This window comes from Helicoverpa zea, chromosome 12 (assembly GCF_022581195.2).
Source record: "Helicoverpa zea isolate HzStark_Cry1AcR chromosome 12, ilHelZeax1.1, whole genome shotgun sequence".
Classification (NCBI taxonomy): domain Eukaryota; kingdom Metazoa; phylum Arthropoda; class Insecta; order Lepidoptera; family Noctuidae; genus Helicoverpa; species Helicoverpa zea.
Genome location: NC_061463.1, coordinates 4231157 through 4256560, shown reverse-complemented (window position 1 = coordinate 4256560; position 25404 = coordinate 4231157). Strand labels below are relative to the sequence as shown.

The following is a 25404-nucleotide window of genomic DNA, read 5'->3' as shown; positions in this document are numbered from 1 at the left end:
TCATAATATGTAAATAAAACAAACAAAGTTAATTAGTGCTTTTATTTTTTCCTATTTAATTATGATCATACAAAAAGAGGTTAAATAATCATAGGTTCTAATTTGCTCCTTTGCTCCTGAATTTGTGTGTGATGTAAACTTGGATGGATTTATTTGCAGACTTATTTTTCTCTTGTGTAATACTTTCTGTATTTCCATGCACAGCTGAAAAGCAAACACATAAATTAATATTTATTGTAACTTATAATTATAACCCCATAATTAAAACTCAAAGAAATTATTTGATTTTAAAGGTGTTCCATAATGAGATACACATATATAATGAGATATTAGTACACACATTTAGTACCTCACACATGAAAGTATTTGTACCCATATTGTTTACTATAATTAAAAATTAGGTTCTACTATTAACATGCGATACAATTTACATAAACAGAATATAAACTTTAATGATTTACATTTTATACAGGTTTTTTACTTCTAGTTCTTTTAGTTGTTGTTATGCTTGTACATTACAAAGAACCATACATTCAAAATTGATTGGTACCGGAACTTGATGATGTCTCTCCAAACTCTATAGCTTTATTTACAATACTTTTATCTTCCAGATCTTTTATAGAATCTTGAATTAATTCCTGTCTTTGCTTTTTTACAGTATATGGTCGTTCGGTCATATCAGATGCTCGTTTTCTCCTATCTGCTTGGCATTCAAATTTAGTGGGTATACACCCTGGTTTCATTCGAATTTTCGACACAGAACCCATTATGTGATATTCCATATAATTATCCATATCATGTGGCAACTGGAAAATGAATAAAGTAATCAATAATCAATCGTGAATATAAAGTCGATAAACAAGCTCTATACATTTCGAGGTTAGATTTACTACCGAATACCTTGTAATTAATGTTTAGTTTGTAAAACAATGTCGCAGAATATTTTGAATATAAGGAATAACGTTAAAACTTACGTCAAAATGATCTACGCAGAAATAAATAGATGTATCAAGACGAACAGCTTTAGAATCTCGCCGTGCAAGAGTTAGCCACTTATATCACATCGTTTTATCGTTTGGCACGTAAATAAACACTTTGTTAGGGGTTTTTATTGACGTATTAGTGCACTGCGGGACCGCACACCACTTATATCCTTTAGAATTCATATTAAAATAATATTTAATATGTTTTATTTGTTACTCGACTCTAATGTTTACAAGTTTGCTAAGGATTGACGTCACAGCAAATGTCAACGTCGGTGACTGCGTTTTGGCGCGAATAAATTAACATTTCATTAAAATTTATTTTTTTTCAATAATTATTTAATAAATTACAGAAATATTATATTTTTTAGAAATAGTAGATAGTTAAGAATATTTTAAAACACATTTTCAAAAATTGTCGTCTTGCCCATTCATGTATAACATCATCGCTCCGAGGCTTTCTATCGTCAGATAATTATGTATATGAATCATACTTTACTGTCATCATCATCACGTCAATCAATTCGTGTCCTTTACTGAACGTATCATACTTCTTATTTGCTTTGCAATCACCCATAATCTAGAGGTACAACAACAACATTTGAACAAAAGCTCTCGGCTTTGATACTCACCCGATCCACCTTTTAACCAAAAGGTCATTTTAGTATAGTCATAAAATACCGATGCGTTTTTCAATATTAGAACCACGGAGAATGCCGCAGTACTTTCGGTCGCATAAAGTCGCCCTCGTAAACGAACACTGTTGTACGCGTATGTACATTCAAGGTGTAGTTACTTTTATTGGCTGCTTTTATGCGACACCCTAATGAGTACAGTCGTGAACACTTTACGTTTTTCCGTCACTTGGTTAATTTGAGGTCTGAGTAAGGAGTATGGAAACTGTTGTTGTAAAAGGTTTAGGGAATGGCGCAACGTAAGCTAATCAACAGTGGTGTTAACCAGTTAAGTAGCTTTTTGTTTTTATTTTAGCTTTTTATTTTATTGTAATCAGTTTCTTTGAACTTTGGTATACCTAATTATAAAGGTGAGTATAGACTACAACATTTACTTGTAACATAAACAACGAGCCGCTCTATGAGATGTTTTAGTGGATCATCCTTTTACGAACAAAGGAGAGGGACGAAAGACGATGCGAGCGTATTAGCTGTGAGCATTTACCCGTAACTTAACGCCGAGCATTCGCACGAACGTTACATTACACAGAAATGCTCCAGAAATGTTGTAGTCTATACTCACCTTAATAGTTATTGCTGATCACGTTGACTAATTTTGTAGTTGTTCTGTAGTGTTGAGTTAGTATCTAATAGGGAGACATAATGTTGAAAATTTATCACTTATCAATCAGTAATAGAATGATCTACACTCAATATTGACTTATTTTTTACACAGCTGAAATTCTCTTTGAACTAAAACCGAAAGAAGTTTTGTTTGTTTTGAGTTGTCTTTATGAATGGGATATCACAGGTCGTGAATGCAAGCGTTTGGTTTGACTCAGCTTTACGACTCGAATGACGATTAAACTTTTGTGAGGTGAAAAGGTGATAAATAAATGTGAATTGAAATAAAATCTCAAGTTCCATGATACTGGCGTCTGCCAATGATGTCGGCTGTTAACAAAATATTAATAGTATTTAATTATAATATGTATAAGTTTTCTATATATTTTTTTTAAAACTCAGTTTCAGACGGTGTCGCGGTATTTCTTTATTTATTTCATTGAATTATATTCATTCAGTTTTGACTCTTAGGGAGCTCAAACATTTCCATCATTATCATCAGGGCAATAGCCTGCATTTTTCTAAATAAAGCTCTACATCAAAGTTACCACACGGCCCCACCACTTCATAACCTTATAAAAGCTTGTAGCATTACCCACTAAAACTGCATGCATTGTCTCCATGGCTAAGTCCGCACAAACTAGAGTGAACTAATTGCGAAGCCGCGCAACTGAGCGGGGTCCGACTACTACACTCTGTGTCAACGCTATTGACATAGAGGTTCCCACTGAAAACCTACTTACCTGAGTGTTTCTGATACTAGCAAGTATGTAAGTGAAAGTTAAAAGTACCTATATGAAATTTTGGGTAATATTTGTTTAAAAAGGACATGCATTTATGTCAAGTTCCCTAAACAAATTGTAAAAGAATGATAATGTTAATAGAGACATGTAAAATATCTAGGAATATTTATTTAATTTTTATTATTATATAATATTTTATTTTAGGTCTGTGAGATTTTAAGATCCTAGTCGAAACTGTGACAACAGATTCCTGAAATACTGAACTATACCCATAATACCTAACATATTATGTATTTGGTACTATTTACGCAAAACTCAGCTAAATTTAATACTACTAGAAATAAATCGTTCATTGCACAAATAACCAGAGGAAGAATTTGAACACTTGACACAGTTTTCGCAAATAGATTTTCTAGATTTGTGTTCTAGAGTTTCTAAAATTGTTTGATTACTTTGAAAGAAAATTTATCTGTTTGTAAATATTTGAACACAGACGAAATCTAAAGTAATAAAAAATCAGGTAGGCTCTGATTTAAATCTCGTTATGTCTGTTCTAGTTTATTTTGACGAACACTAATGGCCCTTTTTGGACTGATTTGAAAGCTAATTTCAAATTAAATAAAGAATAGAATTGGCGTTGTTCAGATTTTTTAAATGGGCCAGCATTTGTTTGTTTTATTTTTGTGTCTGAAATTGTAAAAATATTTTTCTTGTATTCTTATTTTATACTGAATTGTGTAATTAAACTGTAATTTAATACTATATTCATGTGAAAGTAGATAACGTTACCGAAAACAGTTACTAGAAAACTTACGTACAAACACAATAAACAAATCGAATAAGGAACCAGCTTTATATGTAGATAGATTTTTTTTTTTTTATTTGTTTCTTTCACATAAAACTACACATTTACCTTAAACTAGGCATGCAATTAGACCTCTAAGGTCTGTCTTAGCATGCCATGGCCAGTGATTGGATCAACGCGCTCATTACAATTATGTATTGATAAGGTCAATTAAATAATCTTTTAGTTTACGTTTAATACTTTTATTGTTCAGTGAGTCTCTAAAGTCAACTGGAATCTGGTTGAGTATAGTAGGTATCATGAACGAAGCGGTGCGTCTACCATAAAAATTATTTTTACGTGGCACTTGTAGCAATTTTGATTTGGCTTGACGTGTGTTTACGTTGTATTTCACTGGATTTTGTATGTCCTTGTTGTCAAAGTGATCCATGAGGAATAGATACTCAGCTCGCACCTGTACAGGTAATACCCTGCAGTACTTAAACAACCCTGCATAATTGTCTCGGTATTTATTTTTTATACTGCTTGGTACCACAAGTTTCAACAGTCGTATTTGCAAATTATATATTTTATCAAGATATGTTTTAAATGTGCGTCCATAACTTGTGAGGCCATATGATATTATTGATTCTGCGAGAGCTGTGTACATTTGTAGTAGGATTCTGTACGGTATTTTGCGCTTTATAATTGATAACTTTGCGAGTATTGCACGTAGCCTGTTACAGACAGAATCCACATGGTAACCCCAGTTAAATCGGTTATCAATAATTAAACCCAGATAGGTATGATAAGGGACTTGATCTATCGAAGAGCATTGGCATTCCGGTAAGTTATTATGCAGACAATCGTGACTATGTGCTATTATTCGAAAAGGACGACAGTTGCTTATATGGCTTGAGTGTACATGTATAACTTTGGTTTTTTGAGGATTCAGAACAAGTCCCATATCATGGGCCCACATCGCCATGATGGTAAAGTCTTTTTGCAAGTTATCTACGGCCAAATTAAGGTTTTTGCTAGCGGAAAGTAAGCAGGTGTCATCAGCATATTGATAAAGGGAACAGTGTGTTATTACATTTTCAAGGTCATTGACATATGCCAAGTAGTGAAGCGGTCCAGACACCGATCCCTGAGCTGTTCCTTTTGTCACGTTTACATGTCTACTAAGGTTATGACCAACTTTCACGCAATAACTTCGGTTGCGCAGATATTCTTTGCACCAATCTAGCAATGTACCTCTTATACCTGAATTTTCGAGTGTTTTTAGTAAGATATTGTGTCTGAGAGTATCAAAGGCCTTGCTGAAATCAATGAACACAAGTATCACATGCTGTTTGTCGTTTAAGTACTTGTTTACTTCATCAGTAAAATTAGAAAGTAGCTGAGCCGTAGATTTTTTACTTTGGAAACCATACTGTGCCTTGGAAATTATGTCGTTCTCTCGATAGTAGGTGTGTATTTGGTCGCATATGTATTTCTCTATTATTTTGTTTATTACAGGCAATATCGTTATGGGTCTATAATTTGACAAGTCATTGATTTTACCTTTTTTATGAATGGGCCTTACTATTCCTGTTTTTAGATCTGATGGATATTTTCCTTGTTGAACACTCGCATTAATTAACTTTACTATTGCATTTACAATTTTATCTCCTATTCTTTTGATATCCAGTACTCTTATGGAGTCATAACCAGCTGATTTGTTAATATTTAGGTTTTTGATGATTTTAATGATTCTATTAGGTGTAGCTTTTTTAAATAACATTGATCTATCTTGAGATTTCATAAATTCAAAATTATTCAACAAGGGTCTGTCACACCCTTGCACAATACCAGTTACACTATTTTCAAATTCCGTTGCAAAGTCATTAGCGACACTCAATTCATTATTGGATCCATTTAAAAAGGCGTTCGTAATCACCTCGTCTACAGACTTTACTATTTTGCCCGTAAGTTTATTTAATATTTCCCATAATTTTTTGAGGTTATTTTTGTTATTAGTTATTTCTTTTCTGTAATAATTATTTCTTGTGTTGAATATAGTTTTATTAACCTTGTTTCTAATTTTATTGTATTCTAACCTAAGTGTTTTATTACCGGGGTCACTTTTCCATTTAATAAACGTTTTGTCTCTTTTAGCGCAACTTATCCTTATTTTATTATTAACCCATTTTTCACAATCTCTTTTGCTCGAATTATTTATCTTTTTATAGTATTTGCATTCATCGTAGCATTTTATAAAATTATTTTTTATGTAATTATATATGTCATTTGCACAGTTTATCTCACCTGTCATTTCCCAATCAGTACACTCTAATAGTGATGTTAATTTCTTGTTGTTAATAGACTCAATGAACTTTGGATCTTTAACTTTAGGTATAGATGCAATAGTGACAATCGTCATACGATGATCTGCTAAGACAGTCCCCAGAGCAGCCGAATAAAGGTCATGAATGCATGATCTCACGAAAATGTGGTCAATACAAGTTTTTGTGACAATATTGCCTTTTGTTTCAATTCGTGTAAAATCTGAGATCGCACATTCAAGTCCACTCTCAGCTAGTTTACTTAGATAGTGGTTGCTTATGTTATTTATAGTTTTTATATCTATATTAATGTCTCCTATCAATATAAGATCAGTTTTCTTTACATCATCAGTATTAATTGCACTGTAAAGTTCGTCAATAAACAGGTGTTTGCTTTCTTTTGGTGGTCTATACACTGCACAGATGTGAATATTATGATTTTGCTATTTATTATTAGATATAAGTGTAAAACCCCCTAAACGAATCCCATAAACCAAAAAATATATATTCTAACTCTACATACCACCAAATACGACCATCAAAAAGCCAATCCACGGCGGTTGTATTAATTATGAAGGCACGTGAAACGAAATGAACACCGCACGTTGTGACGTCATCCATAGAAATACTTACACATGGCTCAATTAATACCTGCCCCGACACAGCCCTCATCAAACCTCATACGAATATCTAATTTAATTTTACCAGAAAGCAATTTCATGTACAAGTAAAATTAAAGCACACACATGTATGAGTCAATACGCGTTTGCAACGATCGACTGACAGCGTGTCACAGTGTAGAATTTCACAAAGAGTTTTCTGGGGAAATGTTCAGTGTGACAAGATGCATTGAGGGAGTCATTTTAGTCTGTGTCAAGAGATATGATATTACACTGCTAAGTAAATAGAACTAACGAGTCCGTTGAAGATAAGACAGTTGAGGGTGTTACTAATTTTGACATTCGTACCACGCTTTAATTGAATGCGGCTGTGGTTGGAAATGGTAGTGATTTTCATTTTGGCCTATTCATAATATTAATAGTTATTCCCAGTTTTGAGATTATTAAGAATTTGCCTCTGAATGGATTATCAGAGCTGATAAATATACTAAGCTTCGTTATTATCGTCAGGTGGGTACTGATAATATTTCTAAAATAAGATTTTCAGGAACGAGAAGAAAATTCGTGAGTTTAATTATTACAATTTCTGGAAATGAAATGTCATCCTAAATATAAAATGATTGTAGGAAACTGAATTGTTCAAGATACTGAAATTACAAAATAATTATATAATTAAGTGTCTATTAATAAACACATTACGAGGAATCTTAATAACAGTAGTCTTGAAGATAAAGTAGGTGATGCGTCAAAATTCTTCAGCTAATATAAATTAGCATTGTAAAAATATTTTCTACGTAAAATTCCATTGAGTAGACCGGGATTTTCCATTCAGTATGAAAGTAATCTTTCATTTTGACAGCTGAAGTGGTGTTTTATTTTTTTAAGAATAGACTAGTCTAGATAACCGATGAAAACTTCCAGCAATAAATATTTCAGACACGTATTAATTTGTAAATGAATATTGCGTACAAGTTTTTGAATTTGATTTCGGAGGATAGTTCACAGCTGTGCTTTTAATGAGTGTTATAATTACACTAGCTTCCGTCAGTGGTTTCACTTAAGTTCTATTGGAACTGCTCCGCGTACCTGGATAAAAAGTAGCCTACAGGTTCTTACGATAAATGGGCTATTTAACACAGATTAGAAAGAAAGACACACATAGAAAGATTTTCAAAGAGTTCCTGAGATAGTGCTTTCAAATAAGCACTTCAGCTTCAGTTTGTTAGTATGGATATGTACATATTATGCTTCATTTGATAAACCATTCGATATGCTTTTTTTTCGAATTCCTTCTGTAATTTACGTAAACACCTATATAGAACCTAACCACATGCAGTTAACTGTGTATTATGAAGTTTTTTAATGGGGTCGATATAGTGGAATAGTCGAATTTCTAGCTATTTTCTAAGTTTGTAAGTATGCTTCTCACAAGTGTTTGTTGCTGTATTTATTTGCAAATGGATCTAATGCAAATTCCTCGTGTATCGTTAGGAGGAATTCCGAGGGCGGGACTGGGTTTTAGTTGAAATGCAGTTTCTAATGTACTGTAGTTTTAATTTACTGGTTTGAAATCAAATGTAGAGTTATTTTTGTTTTATCCATCATTGTATTGACATGTGTTCGGTTGACGGTCTTACGGATTTACTGCCTAATTTCTATATTATTTGCGAACTAAAAACAAATCTTCCACTTTATTTGAAACTAGCCATTTTGCGAATAATTTTGAATCAGGCTTTTATAATTTTTCCAGTGCAGGGCACAGGCTAAATTATCGATTGACTAGTTTTACTCTTAGCACCTTATTAAGCCTGACAGTTCAAGTCAAATTATTGGTGCAGAACTTTGTAAACCTAATAAACTAAATCAAGATTTAATATCGGTATTGCAAAACATTTACTTGCCGCCTTGTATCAATAAGTCACTCAATAAATGTGCCGAGCGCCCACCTGTTCAATTGATTTGAAATAATACAAATAATAGTAAACGACTATAGGTTTGAATTAGGTCATCTTGGATCTTGAAATAGAAGTTGTTTTTATTTGTCATCAAAACAATTAGTAGCATTCAGTTTAGTTCTTTGAAAATATGTCGACATCCTAATATTTTAATGGGCTTATGACGACACAAGACGACAACTATCGGATGGCCTCTGACGTGGAATTATAAAAACGAAGCATTTGAGGGCAGCGGTTATACTTGCCCTCAGCACGGGTTGTAACACGGTAAACTTGCCGACTAAAAAGTAAAGGCTCATCATCCTCCTGCCCTTATCCCAATTTTATTTGGGGTCGGCGCAGCATGTTTTCTCCTTCCATACTCTTCTATCTGCCGTCATCTCACTAGTACATAACATTCTTTCTTACCATATCTACTTTCACACAATCCATCCATCCATCAATGCTAAAAAGTAAAGGCTGTATGAAAGTTTCTAAAGTCCATAAAGCAATTTTAGCCTAACCTAGGGATTGAATCCGGAACCGCGTGCATGTAGTGTGCCGTAGTGCGCTTGTGACTACTGCGACCTACGGGACAGCTAGCGACAACTCTCTCATTCAATAACCCCCATTAACAAAACAAATTAAAAACCCCCACCTACCAACTTCATACAACCCCCGCATATTTATCTCCTAACCCTTCCAAGTAGTGTCCATCTTAACAAACAAAGGCGTTGTTCCAGTACTTAGGCGGAATAAACACATTTGTCTTGGTCTAAAGCCCGAAACCCTTTGCGTGACATGCTAGGCGAGTAGCTATGTGGCCACGTCAGCTGTGTTCTGACGTGTATTTATAGCTGGTGTGTAATGTCCTTTATAGTACTGTTCCAGACACGCCAGGGGTATGTGAAGGAGAAACGTTTTTTGAGAAGTTGGGACCTTTTATTGAAGAATCTACTCATGCATTACTTATATACCAATTACCTACTTTGTTCAAAATATAATTGAAATGATCGAGAACTTCACTGTTGCACTGTCTTTATTGTTTGCAATGGTATTTTTGCGTAGGTATACCAGTTATGATAATGTTCATAATTGTAAAATCGATCATCATGGAAAACTATGCAATCATTTTCATTAGAACGTGACAGCGACAATCTTAATTTCAAACTTATGACTAATACTAGCCGTTTTCCCGCGGTTTCACCCGCGTCCCGTGGGAGCTTCTGCCCGCACCGGGACAAAATATAACCTATGTTACTCGTAGATAATATAGCTTTCTAATGGTGAAAGAATATTTAAAATTGATCCAGTAGTTTTTGAGTTTATCCATTACAACCAAACAAACAAAGTTTTCCTCTTTATAATACTTATTAGTTTAGATAATAATCAACAAACATGATTTAAGTCTTCAAGGTATAATATTATCTCTTTGAGCTAACTTTTCATTAGATCCAAGCCGCTTATAAAATTTCTTTAAGATTGTCCGTTTCTAAATAATATGTTTAGAAGGAAAACAATTTAAAATATCACCATCCCAAACTATACCTACGTCCAAACAGCAGTGACATCGAGTGTACCAAACAATCGCTTTGGAACCACAAACTATTTCAATTCCACAAGTTTTCACCCGCCATTTTTCATTCCTTCGGGGATTAGGTGCTTTACTAAGTGTCAACTGTCGTACTAAAAGGTTAACAGTGTGAAAGTAAACGCTTAGAGTTAGTTCCTTGATAGATGGGACCTAATTGAATAGGTATTTGGGACATCGTTTAATTTAAAAACTTTAAACCATTTTTCATGGGAATTTAGAAAAAAAAATTGAAGGTTTGGGTACATACATAGGTATAGATATTGAACAATATGAGTGGAGTAAATATTGATTTCGTAAGTAATTTTGTAAAAAGGTGCCTATATTTTCCGGTGTTGTATATATGTACCTGCCTTTACCTGTATTTACCTGAAAAATCATCATCCTCCGAGCCTTTTTCCAACTATGTTGGGGTCGGTCGTATTTACCTGAAAAAAAATAAATAATTTTGATCTTTTTTTTATTTGAAACAGGCTGAAAATATATTTTATTAATATTTTTAGTAACAATGTGTTTTTCTTTTGTTTCAGTTATATTCTTTGTGCTGTATTCGTCGTGTACAGGGCAACAGATGCATTTGGTAAGTTCCTTCACAATTTACAAAAGACGATTTGCATCTACTTGGATAGACATCCAATAACAGTGCAGCAGTCATTTATTTTACTTCAAACTATGGCCATAATGGCGCTTCTACACCAGCAGAATTTTCGCTTGGTTTTTCCGAAAGTATTGAACGGATGTCATGCGACCAGTTCAAACGACGACACTTTACCACCTACTTAAAGGCCTAATTTTTGTTGATCAGAATGTATCGCTCGTAAAAACTCTAAGCGAAAATCTGCTGGCGTGAAAATGCTGTCCGATCTTGACGTCGGTCATTGTCATTTTTTAAAGAAAGTGACCAATTCGTACCAATATTGGTCATCGGTCGATAGTCACATTTAAGGTGGGTACATTTGAAAGCATAAACATCTTAGTTAACATGAATTTCTTATCTATAGCTATTTGTCAAAGTGGAAGCAAACAAATAGCTGAATTAGTAACACCCCATCTACCAGTCGTGCTTCGTTTGAAATGATTCAGAAGAGCCTACCTAAATAACCTAGAAAAATTAACTATATTGTTAGATTTATACGTTACATTGAAAAAAATATTCTTTATTGCATGATTATTTTTGTATCTAACCTAATACCTAAAAATTATATAATTATTTTTTGTTGATAACTTAAATAAAATAAAGTCTTTTTTTTCCGAAAATTCACATGACAAATGTATTTATTGAATGTAATTATAATGAAAATTTCATCTTTCATTTCGTAATTTATTTCTACTTTTCTTAATTTATTCATTCGTTACAAAGAGCCATTAGGTAATAATTAGTAAACAATTCAAGTCGACTAGCCCAATAAATCCAATCGTTTGAACGAAGCACAAAGACGTTCCTCACAGGCTGGTGTTTACACTTATCTTGATCACGCCCTAATGGTGACCGTCACGGGAGCTTTTTGGCGCCAATTGGTATAAAATACTCATATATAACACCGACTTAACATAAGGTATTCTTTCATTTGCTAGGTCGACAGACTACAGAATAAAGTCTTTTCGGTGACATTGTTAAACATTTTTGTGGTATCTGATAAGAAATATATGTATCTACTTTTATTCAGCATGAGGATAATTTTATTAATTAAAAAAATAACTTAGGAGACTAATTTAACTCATTAGCCAGCTATTTTCCCAACTCCAGCTTCCAGTCTAACCGGATGCCGCTGAGTACCAATGTTTTACGAGCGACTGCATATCTGACCTCCTGAATCCAATTAGGTACCCGGGCCTCACCAGGTACACCAATTTAACTATTTATTTGCAAAAATAATTAACGTGTAAAATCTTCTTTTCCAGAAACAAAATTCAACCTACTTCAACCACCAGCCGACAAAGCGGACCTCGTAGGAGAATCTTACAATGGCGACACATATTCCACTAGATTTGTCACGAAAACTGGCGTGGAAGTCAAAGACACAGACACAGGCCTCCTTGGCACAAAACTAGCTCCACCATTCATAGTCACAGCAATCTTCAAAATGTTCCACGGAAAATCATCATGTCTTTTTTCTATTAATCAGAATAATAGCATAGTCCTAAACTTGTGCCTTCGACCGGCAGACAAAAGTGTCTCTAGACTGAGTTTAACTTCAGATTTATTCACGCCGAAGGATTCCGTGTATTTCCTATTCAATGACAATTTTGTAGATAAATGGATCAAAATTGTCGTGTACGTGAAAGATAATTCAGCACTGCTGTTAGTGAATTGTAGTCAACAACCAGAAAAGTTTGGGCTGGTTAGAAATAGTGAACACAATGAATTTCTTCTGGACAATATAAATATAAAATTGGCTTACCCGGCGGAGAGTCGGAATCAATTTAAGGTAAGTTTCTACTTTTAATTTATGTACCTACTTAAAAATCTTTAAGAGCTCTCGCATACTGCAAAGTAAAAATCAATCGATAGTTTAACAATAGGAATATTATGAATCCAATCATACTTTTTGGCAGGTTTGATGCCGGTCGGTTACCTGATCACGGTAATGTGCACACTACCATTAATTTTCATACTGATTTATGAGCCTGACCAAACTATCGGCTGACAAAATGTTTGCAGTGTGCGAGGACTCTAAGACCTTTTTATCCTGCAATAATGGTGATTTTTTTAGTGAATTTGTTTAATCGATACATTTTGGTCTAGGGCTACGACCTTAATTTCGTACTACTTAGACAAACGTTTATTTCTGATCTGTCTAATTATGAATAAGTTATATTCGTCTTCACACTATCAATGGGGTCAGAGTTTCTTCATAGTAATTATACTGCATAAATAACTATGACTCACACGACGGGAAAGTTCAGATTCCTGATAATTGTGATGTATGTGGGACTAGATAAGTCAAATAGGTCGAATTAGTATTTGTATTTAATGATTTGAAACAAGGTCTGTTCGCATACAAGTTATATTCTGTGGTTACTCTTGCACCTTAGTAGGTACTCGCGCCACCACGGCGTAAGGCAAAATTCATTTGTTTTACTCTCCTCAAGAGATCAAAGAGTGACCAAGCCGGAAAAACTCTTTCAAAAACAATGCATACTCTTACATGACGTAGGTACATACTTTTTTAAATACTTATCAGTATTTAGGTATATGGGAATGTCTGACCATGGCTTATCGGGTTACCCGGGGTAACTGACTTGAGTAAGTCAGATAGGGAATAGCTCCATGTAAAACATTGATACTCAGCTGCATCCAATTAGACTGGAAGCCGACTCCACTGTAGCAGGGAAAAGGCTAGGCAGATGATGATTAGGTATATAGGGAGTCACGTGACGACCATTAATAATGTCGGGACATAATAATGTCGGGACACCTTTTTCACACACGGTCGGTTAGCCCCATGGTAAGTTATTTATTAACTTGTGTTATGGGTGCTAACACAACTGATAAACTACATATAGCTACATATATACATATTTATAAATACATATCATAACACCCAGACCACGGCCAACAAGCATGCTCATCACACAAATGTCGACCGAACCGGGAATCGAACCCGGGACCTCAGGTTCGGCGGTCCGGCATGATGACCATTGCGCCATCGAGGTCGTCGACTAAATTAATTAAATAATAATTAAACTCATCACTATATTTTCCACACTACAGAAAAACACTACTTCACTAGAAAGATTACAATATAATCTTACGCTATCTTAGATGACCTAAGACCTTTCATTTCATATCACAGAACAAAAGTATGGCAAGGCTTAAAGGTACAAAAAATCCATAAAAAATATACATATTTTCGCTAATGGTTGTACCCGCGTCATATATGCGTGATAAAATCATGAATGAAGTACAAGTACCTATATTAGACAGATAATAGTTATTATAAACATCCCTTATCGTTCAGTCTTATCTTTTTGCCTATTAGAAGCTCACAAGTACGTGATAATTCAATAAGTACCTACGTTATAATACGTTGTATAGCTTTGCAAAGTCATTCACAAACAACTATTTTATTTTGTCCCTTTTCAATACTTATAAGTTATTATAAGGCTTTTATAGTTAATTTAACATTTTATTTATAATAGTTTTAGTCGAAATGGTTTTAAATAAATACTTTTTATTTGTTTCTTAACAGGAGTTGTTGTTTTTATTCCGCGCGGTATATATGTATGTGTTGCAAAAAACTCTGCTAGTGTAAGAAATCTGTTATTTTATCTAAACCAACTACAGCCCTATAATGTATTCTTATATTATTATTAAATATAATATAAAGTAGAATTTAGTGCTATTCATATGAACACTCCTAAATTCTCTTCATTTACAATTACGTATCTAAATGACATCTCGTCGGTACAATGTTCTAGTTAAGGCTAAATAACATTGATTGTAAGCCGAATCCCCTCTAACTCCGGTTCAAATCCTGTGATACATACGACAGCTTAGTTCGTTAAACATCTGTTAAATCTCTAACATACACACAGTTGCATAAATATGTATTAACATATTCCTACCTACAGTGTACGGAAATAGAGGTACCTCCTTAGTTTAGGGATCACAAGAATTGTGATACTAAGGATATTTCCGCATGTTATTTTCTCAATAAACCGCATCTAAATCATTTCATTTGTTAATGAATTACGGTGTCAGGGACTGACATGCACATCAAACTTATATAAAATTATAATACCCTTTATAAATACCCTTCTGGCTATGGAATTTCTTGACAGTTATACTCCATGGCCGTTCCATTGAGGCCAGATGGAGAAAATACGGAAATTTCTGGAGAAAAGACGATTTTGCCGGTGTAATCTAGTGCTTTATAAGTGAAGGCTGTAATTTGTTATTAGTTTAACCCACACGAAACAAAACTCGTTCATTCAGAGAGATGTTACTACAAAAGTTTCTAACACAACAGAACATACACGAACCGTCCGTGTATCCTAAACAGAGTTCCATTACTAATGCGGCCAAAACCTAAATGTTAAATCAGGCGTTATTACTTAATTAAGCCGCGTTTCCTCCGTAACTTCAGACCATGGAACCAACAGGAACCGCCTTGTGCACATGACCGAGCATGAGCACATGAGCCTCCAAAATATGACTTAAAATATACAGAACTGTAAGCCATTCTATCATAGCAATAAAGTAAAAATGTAATAGAGATACAGTGATGTTTGAGCTGTTGTTTAAAAATCGCGTCTTATATTGGTCTCGGTAAGCTAGAAAATGAGACAGTTCTCTTATGGATTTTCGATCACATCATTGCGCACACACATATACACAAACATGAGCATGCGAGTATGAGCAGTGCTCTTGTAGAAAGTAGAAGGAAAGACACGGGTACGTCTCCGGTTGGTTCGATTCTCTAAGTCCGTAACATATGTTTCTGAATTATTGTTTATACAGTTTGTACAATTCGCATTCAATTTACTAGGATTTAGGTAAGTGTAATTAGATTTTAAGTTTGTTAGTCATGTGAGGGATGATGTTTTCACTGTTATTGTTTGTTTATGTTTTGTTTTGGTTGGCAGTTCTGAGAGAATATTACGACTATGTTCTACGAGTGGTAAAGCTGAAGTGTAAGTTTTGCTCACTGATGGAATAAATAAAAATAATAAAATCCGAATTAAGAACCTCCTTCTTTTTAAAAATTCGATTTTAAAAAAAAAGTTTCGCCACAACAGGGAATCGAGTCACGACCCTTCTTATATTACGCAATGGATAGTTTTAAGAGACAGACTTCTATATTGAACAAATAAAAGAATACAGTCGATCGATTAAAAAAATTAATGTTCCAAACCAAAAAGGTTCTAACTCCTTTTCATGCAAGGCACGTGTACAGCTTAAACATTTTAATAACGAATATAAAAAATCCAAAATTAATTATGAAACACTGCCACGAAATGATACAACAAAGTTTAAAATTCGAAATTAGTACGCTCCTGTGGACGGAGGACGCGTGACGTTGGGCTTTTGTTTTCAATTTTGAAAAAAGAATGTCTACTAAAAAGGTTTGTGAGATAAGGTCTCATACTTGTCTATCTATGGTTTAAACGGCCAGTATTTTTAGTGTGCACGTTTAGACATTTTTTAATTTACTTTTTTAATAAAGAGTGATACTTAAGTATAGTTTTAGTCTATATAATAATCCATCAAAGTCAGTCGGTAATTTATAATTTTATTTTATCCACATTCAATCAGAGCATGACCACTTTGATACATATTTTATCACAAACAAAATATTTCACTAGTAAACATTTAGAAATAGCTTCATAACAATAAAATTTCTGTAACAGTTTTTCATACCTGTATCCAAAAAAGGTGAAACAGTCGTTAATATGAAAAGCCATAAAATCGCAGTCATCAAAAATGCAGTTTCACTATATGAAAGATAGGCCAGATAGACTGACATAAAAATTTTACAGCATTAGTGCACTGCATAAAGCTCTGGAGTTTTAGTGCCGCTGAAACTAAGCTATAAAAAACATTTGAATAACCATTAAAACCATTTTAGAAGTGTTATGTTTTTTAATAATAAAAACTATGGTGTATGCAATTGGTTATGTCAAATTGTAATTATAAATACATTTGACACTTTTGGTAAGGGTAACTAATACTTGTTCTTCAATATTCCAGTAGTTATTTTCAATTATTTGATTGTAAAGTTTCAGTAAAATTGACATAAATAAATGCTATTGTTATGATTCAATAATATAGACACATTACATTTATTCACGATAAGTAGAAGTAGCTTATATGCCGAACTTACCATCACTTCAAAAAAGTCTTATAAAGACCTAACTTTAAGTCTTACTATGTGCCTTAATCCCCTAACAATAAGTATCGATTTCCAATCAGACACACTAGAACAAACTATACCACACAATTAAATACATAAACCGTATAAGGGCAGTTTCAATTTTATAGCGCAGCCGTCTCAAAGAAAATCCAATTTTCCCTTCTTCGTAAGATCCGCCTCTTATTTGTGGCTTGCCTTCAATGGGACGATATTACACACAATCTGAGACTAGCTATTCACTGGATAACTAAGGGTTGGAACACACATATCAACTAAGAAAGGGATCGTCAGCGTATCGTTTGTTTGAAGCTCCCCTTTTGTTCGCTCCCTTTTGTTTTTTTAACTCGAAAAGAAAATAACCTATGAATACAACCAGCTTAAATCAAAATTGTGGTTATGTGAGACGTGGACCCACTGAAACCTGCACCGTTTTAACCAACTCTTGCTTTCATATCCTCATATGGTTCTTCAAACCAAATAGGCAGACATGTGTTGCTCGGGAGTTCGTTGCGCCACTTCTTCTTCCCGGCAATAACACATAGGAAGTGGTGAACGGCTAACACATACATAGGGCGTTTAGGGGGCTGTTTTTCGTGTATTTTGTTTAGCTTTTAAAAAAGTGCTGATTTTCAGCCTAGTTAGATTAAATGATTTTGATTTTTTCTCCAGAACCGCATAACCTTGGCGACTGCAACTCCCTGCTTATTGCAAAACACACTAACCGGAATCGTAACGTCATCGTCTCGTGTCGAGACAATAGATCAATACAAGCATTACGGTTACGATCCGTTTGCAACTTGATAATATGTGTGTTCCAACCTTAACCCATATCACTCAACACTATACCAGATTTTATCTTGTTGTTGAATTTTTTGATAAAGCGGCTTACAAAGAAGAACAATGTTAAGGTCGAGACGTGACAATATGGGTCAAAAATAATAAGGGTAAAATAGTCCAATATAAAAATGGTTTGGTAATACTGATATTATTTTCTAAGGATGTTTATTTCTGTTAAGTTAGTTTACGCTTCGTCGTGATTTGGATTTAATCTATTTTAAAAGTAGATAAAGAAGAATGTCAAATGTCGTACGATGTTGACCATAAAAAATGTTAAACGATGACCATATTTTAGTAGGTAATAATAGAGTTGTAACACTGTGAAGTGCACTGATAGGTACATAGGCAGCGTAATTGGAAAAATATTATTACACCTTTTTACAGAAAAACATACTTTGTCTTTTATATCAAAATGCTTGTTTTGATACACAGATGTAATATTCACGCTAATATAAACAAAACAACAAGGGTAACGAAAGAAAATAGTAATATGTAGGTATAGCTATAGTTGTCAATTTATTTATATTTTCCTTTCTGACGAACAAAGGATAAAATATACTATTTTATTCGAATAACATTTGTTTTGCATCTTTAAAGAAAAAAGAAGGAAAAAGAAAAAAACTGTTCTATTATTATTATAACGAAGAAATTTTCTATTGATAAAATAACGAGGTATATACCCTTTCAGATTTTATCAACAGGTTCGTTTTTATTTCAAGTCATTTTTTTTTGTTGTTTACCAGTGGAAAATTTTCTATACGAATCGATCATTCCTACAGAAAAACTACAAACAAATCACGATTGGCTTTTATACTTTTACAAATATGTACTTTGAACCACGATTTGAAATAAACATATTCTATTAATTTTTACCAGCGCGAGAGATGGGGAGAAACTCAAATCAAATCAAAAATCGTTTATTCAAACTTAGCTGCAAAACAGCACTTTTTGAACTACAGAAATTTACAAAAGACAGCCCACAAAACGCCCACCCTTCATCACTTCCTATGTGTTTTTCGCTGGGAAGAAGAAGTGGCGCAACAAACTCCCCAGGAAATTAACATAGATAATAATGTTCATCACCCACTAAGTAAACTAGAAGGTGCAGCTTGAATGCTTTATAGCCAACATCTTGAACTTAACAAATTGAGACCAAAGTCTTTCTCTCACGTACTGAGGACAGAAAAACTTGGACTGCTACCTGTCTGAACAATGCGCACATAGCTACAAACTTTCAACTGTTTGCTTATGGTGTAAGGTGGAAGACATTTGCGTTTTATGTTTTACCTTGTTACATTTTTTTCTCATTTTCATTTTTTTTAACGACGTCAAAAATCATCAAATGACCCCTCCCGTTGTGGGTTAGCAGCGGTGAGGGAGTGTCAGACTCTTACTGACTAAAAACCGTGTTTCGTCGTAGGCCTTTTATGTATCAGGACCGTGGTAACTCTTTCGAACATTTACCTCTACATCAGTGTTATGTATCAACTTTTACACTAGCGAATTTTCATTTCGGTTTTCCGAAGATGTCTAGAAAAAAAAGTAGCATACAAACAACTTCTACCACAGCAAAAGATGACATTTAAAACCGTGTGAAAGATTTTGTTCTTTGAATCAGTTATTTTATCCCACTTTTATTCAAAGAAAAGACTATCAAAGAGGCCTTTGAGAAAGCTTTTACTTGGAAAGTTGAACTTACTGAGGAATCTAATCGTTTGTTTACGGTCAATCAAAATTATTCTTTAAATAAAATTTCGGATGCCATTTAAAATAATTACCTACCATCTTATGTGTGGAGTGCTATAATCATTATTAGTTTGGTTTACTATTTAATTTAGTTCAATTAATGATGTCATTATCCTAACTATATCCATTGCTAAACACAGGTTTCAACCATTGGGCTTCTTTCGGTACTGAAATGTGAAACTATCTAATTTGTTTTACTAATTATCTAATACATACAGTCAAAAAAGTCTTAGAGGCCGCATACTAAACCTTTAGCACTAATGATTCCGCCATACTCATCATCATCCTGGTCTGTAAGAATTTTATTTGCAGTCCACGCAAGATCTCTTCTTCTTCCACACTTCTCTGTCATCATTTCATAGTTATCGTTTTTGAATTAGACCGCACCACAAAAGTAAGATACCAAACCGCGGTTTGGGACTCTTCGCTAAGAATTTGAGTGGGTTTCTTCTCGAGGTCCTCCTAGTTTTTGTTTTAAACTTTCTTTTAAAAAAACTTTAAACAAAGACCAACAATTGATTTTATATACAATTCTACGGAAACTATTTAGTTCTTTTAGCGTTTCGTTTGCGAAGTATTGTTTTCTTTTGCAGTGTTTTTCTGGAATTTTGAGTTACAAAGTTGTATCGTTTTATTTTTATATTAAATGTTTTTGGGTTTTTTATCTACTGTGGGTGTCCATTGAAACTTACCACAAAGGTAAACTCTGAGCTTAAACATCTTTACCATTCATCCCACGGAATTTCGAGAACGAACCAATTGCCATTTATTATTGAATGTCAACATTGCAATTAAATTAAATCTCTGCCTACGTTGAAATAAATATGTACTTACGTAAGGTCTTATTATTTTAATAACAAAACGATATATCTATTAATTCTATTATCAATAAAATCAGCGTATTTTCCTGTTGTAAAACATAATGATTCAATACAACAGGCGCCACACTCGTCATACGTAATCGTTATTCTTGCCAAGATTACAAAAGACATGAACATAATGTATACATGTACAAATTGCACATACAATATCTTAAATGTCTTCATAATTAGACACGAAGCATTTCAAGACTAGATAAGAATACATTAGTTAGTGTAGTTAGTGATATATATATATTTTTTTTATACGATTCTTCAAACCATACCGACAGAATTGTGTTGCTGGGGAGTTTGTTCCACCACTTCTTCTTCCCAGCGAAAACACATAGGAAGTGGTGAAGGGCAAGCGTTTTGGGGGCTGTTTTTTGTAGATTTGACGTTCAAAAAGTGCTGATTTTCAGCCTACTTTGAATAAATGACTTTTGATTTTGATTTTGAGTTAATGTCCATTGACATGTATCTATACTGTAATATACATAATTAAGAGGAAACATGTTTTTCTATCATGGTTGTTTGCTTGCCTCAAGGCTCCGAAGCTATTGAATCGATTTGAAAAATTCCTTCACTACTGGAAAGCTCAACTTTTCTTTAGCGACACAGGCTATTTTTTATCCCAGTACGGGTAGCAGTTCTCATGGAACGCGGGAGAAACCGCGGGAAATCGGCTAGTGTTTTCATATTTACATAGACACAAAGCATTGCATGTCTAGACATAAATGCATTAGTTAATGTCAATAGTGGACACAATACATAAATCAGAGACACATATCGGATTTCTTTGTGTGCATCCAAATGAGAAACATCTAGACTGATTGTAAAAAATGGTTCTTTCAATATTTGTGGAACAAGGTCTTAATATTTTTTGTACACTGCAGTTTGAATAATGTGAGCTTATTAGAAAATGAATCTGCAGTAGGTACACATGCATAGCATACTCTTAGGTACAAAAATACAGTAGCTATATGCAAATAATATTTTTTAATGTCTTTTTAAAAGAATAAGGCAACGTTTTGAAAATGGAGCTAAAAAGTACAGTATTAAAATTAACCCTTTATTGGGCTCGTAAAACTTACGTTACCATTTTCAAAGCTTAGCGTTATTTACACGTGGAAATTGAAGTCTTAACTCTAAAAAGTCGGCGTGGCACTCTATAAACAAAACTTGTAGCAAAAACGACCAATTACAAAACACATGTAATGTACACATAAATCATAATAATAGACGAACTCGAGTACCATTAGTGGTGTCGAAAAAATACGTTCTTTTCCAAACAGTCGCCATACGTGACCTCATTCTGTTTTTAAATTTGATACGACGAATAAAGATTTATGGGATAAAAAATGAGACGGTTCTTTGATGTCGTGAGACGCGGTAATAAAGGGTTATGTTTTGTTAGCTTCTTTTATGATTTAGTAGGAGCTAAACGTATTAAATATGGGCGTTTATAGTTTGGCACTTATCTTGTTCCGATGGTCATAAATTATTGTGTAATAAGAGCAACGTAAATTTTTTTGTATTGTGTTTACTAAAAAGGTTATGTTGAAGGTGGTTTTTTGTACATTTGTTCTGTAACGTGTGGAATGTTTCGGATCGCTGTGTTTTGGTTGGACACCCATTTATTTCATGAGTTACTAGGTCGATACTAGTTTGACCGATTTAAGTTATTACATAAATAAAACTCATTAATTACGATGTTAGTTGAATTTAATGTATAAGATACGGAATTCTAAAGACAATTTTACTGAGCACTAAAACATACATTTCACAGCTATCAGTATCATCACTTCAAACACTTCACAAAACACCAAAACGCTTTTCCAATAACATTTTTCAATATTTCAGCACCCGAATTTTCACAAACCGACCCCATTAACAAAGTCAAACAGCCATCCCAAGTCCTAAATACCTGAAAATCAAACACACATTCGTTCCCACATCACGTAACAATTTGAGTTTCAACGGTACGCATTCAAACTGGATTCTCCTTAAATTTGCCTCAATTCAGAAGCGGAAAATCCAATGATTTACTGGTTTAAGGCCTTATCATAATCTTCCACGTCTCTCATATTTCACGGTGAGTTACTGCCAGTCTCACTCGCACACTATTTTCACTATTCAAATGGTTATTAGGATATAGGTTTTAGTGTGGGTAGGCTAGACAGTCTTTTGACTATTTTTTAGACGAAAGAATTGTATTGATATTGTCTAGTACGAGTAGTCGAGTACTTTTTCGATAATCCAAAATAAATTACATACAGCCGCAGATTCAAGTTCTATCTACCTTTTATGCATTCAAAAAGCTATGATATCTACCCACCTTAATATTTTTAAGAACAACTCATGTCTTGGTTACTTTCAAGACACTTTGTACACTTTTGCGGAATCTGTCACCTTCAAAGGGCCAGCATCAGAAATAACGTCTCTAAATAAACAAGCATTTAAAATGTACTAAGCACGAATTCCAAGCACATTTTAACCACCGTTCTAGTCTGTGAAATGTTGAATATTTTATCAAAGCACATCGTTGGGCTAAAATTTCTCATTAATTCTACGTTTGTTATCGAGTAAGCGCTTATATAAACTATAGAAACTCGTGTCTCGCATATTAATAAAGTGTCTGAGACGATTTCTGTTTGTTTATAAGGCTCGAAGGTCGTGAGAGATCATGAAAGTTAGGACGGGAAAACGACAAAAAGTTTTCAAAGCACGCAGTTGTGAACAACAAATAAAGATAGGATTATTGTTGTTTATAACTTCTGTCAGTGATGTGTCCTGGCCTTAGAAATTTCGACATTGAGTTACGAATAAAAATATATGTACTTGCATTTAATTACTTTTGCCTAGGTACTTACATAGGTCGTGACAATAATCATTAAGCTTATACCAATAAACTACAAATCATATAAAAATAAACTTACGTAAAGATTGAGATAAAACATTCTTATTTTATATTCATACGTAAAATTCAAAAAGTAAACTAAACTAAAATAATTCTCAAACTAAAATTTAAAATAACAAAATGGCGTCAACCGCTTCAAACGTCATATAAATTTTCATATCACCTAGCTAATTTCCACAGTACCTAAATATGCAATGAACAGTCCAACCCTAGAACGCTGTAACAAACTTGCGGTATTATAAGCCACACCATTCGTCTGTCTAGACGGTTGACACTACAGTGTTAAGAGACCGTGTATGAAATAGTGACGTCACGAAAAATACACCAGCATTACACTGTTGCCAAAGTGTTTCGCAGTCGGTAGAACATTGCTATATAAATAAATAGACTGACTTTTTTGCGCTAGTGTACTTTTTATTTTTACTTGAGTTTTTAAGGAGAATTACGTAATTCCTGTTCTGAAGTTGAGAATGGTTGTGAATTTTAATTTTACTTTTTAAATAGTACATTTAAGCTAAAGTAATTCTATAAGGGTTTGTAAATAAAAATAAGAGATGTATTTTTCCATTCAATAAGGATGCAGCAGCCTCATGATAATTCCCCGTTTACCATCTCTTAAATACTTGGGACTGCTTGCACTGTTGCCAAACATTGTTGATATAAATCATTTTAATTATAAATGCGAAGAAAACAAAAGGTGTCCGGTTTCTTTTATATTAATATAATTTCTTTTTGCAGAAAAATATGCAAATAAAAAGGGCGGTCATATACAAAAGTTCCGTTATGACAAAAACAACTTTTTAAACGTACCCCATGAAATGTAGGTGAGAAGCGAGGTAATAAAACGAGCGATTTGATCCGCTTAGCTAATAAATATAAAACTTTTTTTCAAAAAATTAAAAAGACTTCAAAAACAAACTACTCAACTCAACTACTCAGTCTGACAACTAATATGCTGAAAACCACATCAAAATCGGTTCAGCGAAACGTGAGCTAATCGCGCACAAAGAAACATACAAGTCACGCTGAGAAACACCTCCTTTTTAAGTCGGTCAAAAACATGTTACTAATTCATTAAATAGTTTGTAACATTAATTTTAAATTAATTACATAAAAAACTTGTCTGATTTATTGTTATGGATGTTATCTCACACATTTAAATCAACTTTAAGAGCTTCTTGGAAATTAGGCGTGAAATGCTAATTATGTAAGTTTTAAATAAGCTACTGTTAAAATATATGTATATATATCAAACCGGATTTTCTTGCGGTTTTACTTGTTATTTTTGTATAATATTGTCTTTTATTTAATAGAAAACTCCAAATGACGGAAGACAAAAAAAAAATTAAAAAAATATTACTTAACTTTGTCACAGCCAAAGAGCGTCCACTGACACGAAATGACAAAAATAATTTTGCTTTGATATTTTAAAGGTTTATTTGGTAAGATATATATACCTACATAATTATGATAATGAGGTGTGTGAAATACAAGGAAATGTTGATATAAAAATCATCATTACTCAGAACATTTTTTTTTTGAAAGAATGAACAAATTTTCTTTAAAAAATAAAAAATATTTTATATGTAGCTGATTTGTGGCATCGTGAATTACATAAAGGAATTTCTTACAGGCACAAGACAAGAACTGACATATCATTTCACTGAACCAATTTAGGGATTTGTTCAATTCACTAGATTTGTTTAGGGAAAAGATAAAATCGTGTTGTTATTTTAACATCCTCCGTGATTTAATCAAATCTCTTAGGGAATTAATCAAATCCCCGTTTTTATCATATCCCTGCGACATATACATCCGAGATCGATAAGGTTTTAATTTATTTACTTATGTTGTTAATTATGTGACCGACGCACTATTACAATTCTAACAGATCAATAACTAAACTT

At 33.5% G+C, this 25404-nt stretch overlaps 1 protein-coding gene and 1 long non-coding RNA gene across 5 annotated transcripts in view; one reads left to right on the top strand and one right to left on the bottom strand.

Annotated features, from left to right (window-relative positions):
• The window catches only part of LOC124634994 (collagen alpha-1(XVIII) chain-like), a 108032-nt gene that overhangs the window by 58041 nt on the left and 24587 nt on the right, over positions 1 to 25404 (top strand). For all 4 annotated transcript variants that reach the window (XM_047170724.1, XM_047170722.1, XM_047170720.1 and 1 more), the window contains exons 2-3: positions 10811 to 10860; positions 12183 to 12709. In XM_047170724.1, coding sequence (XP_047026680.1) covers positions 10811 to 10860; positions 12183 to 12709 — 577 coding nt within the window. The remainder of the gene's footprint in view (positions 1 to 10810; positions 10861 to 12182; positions 12710 to 25404) is intronic.
• On the bottom strand, positions 28 to 1273 carry LOC124634996. The gene is made up of 3 exons (XR_006984950.1): positions 975 to 1273; positions 532 to 806; positions 28 to 204 (listed from the first exon to the last, which is right to left on the bottom strand). It is a non-coding gene; the product is annotated as an uncharacterized LOC124634996 (long non-coding RNA).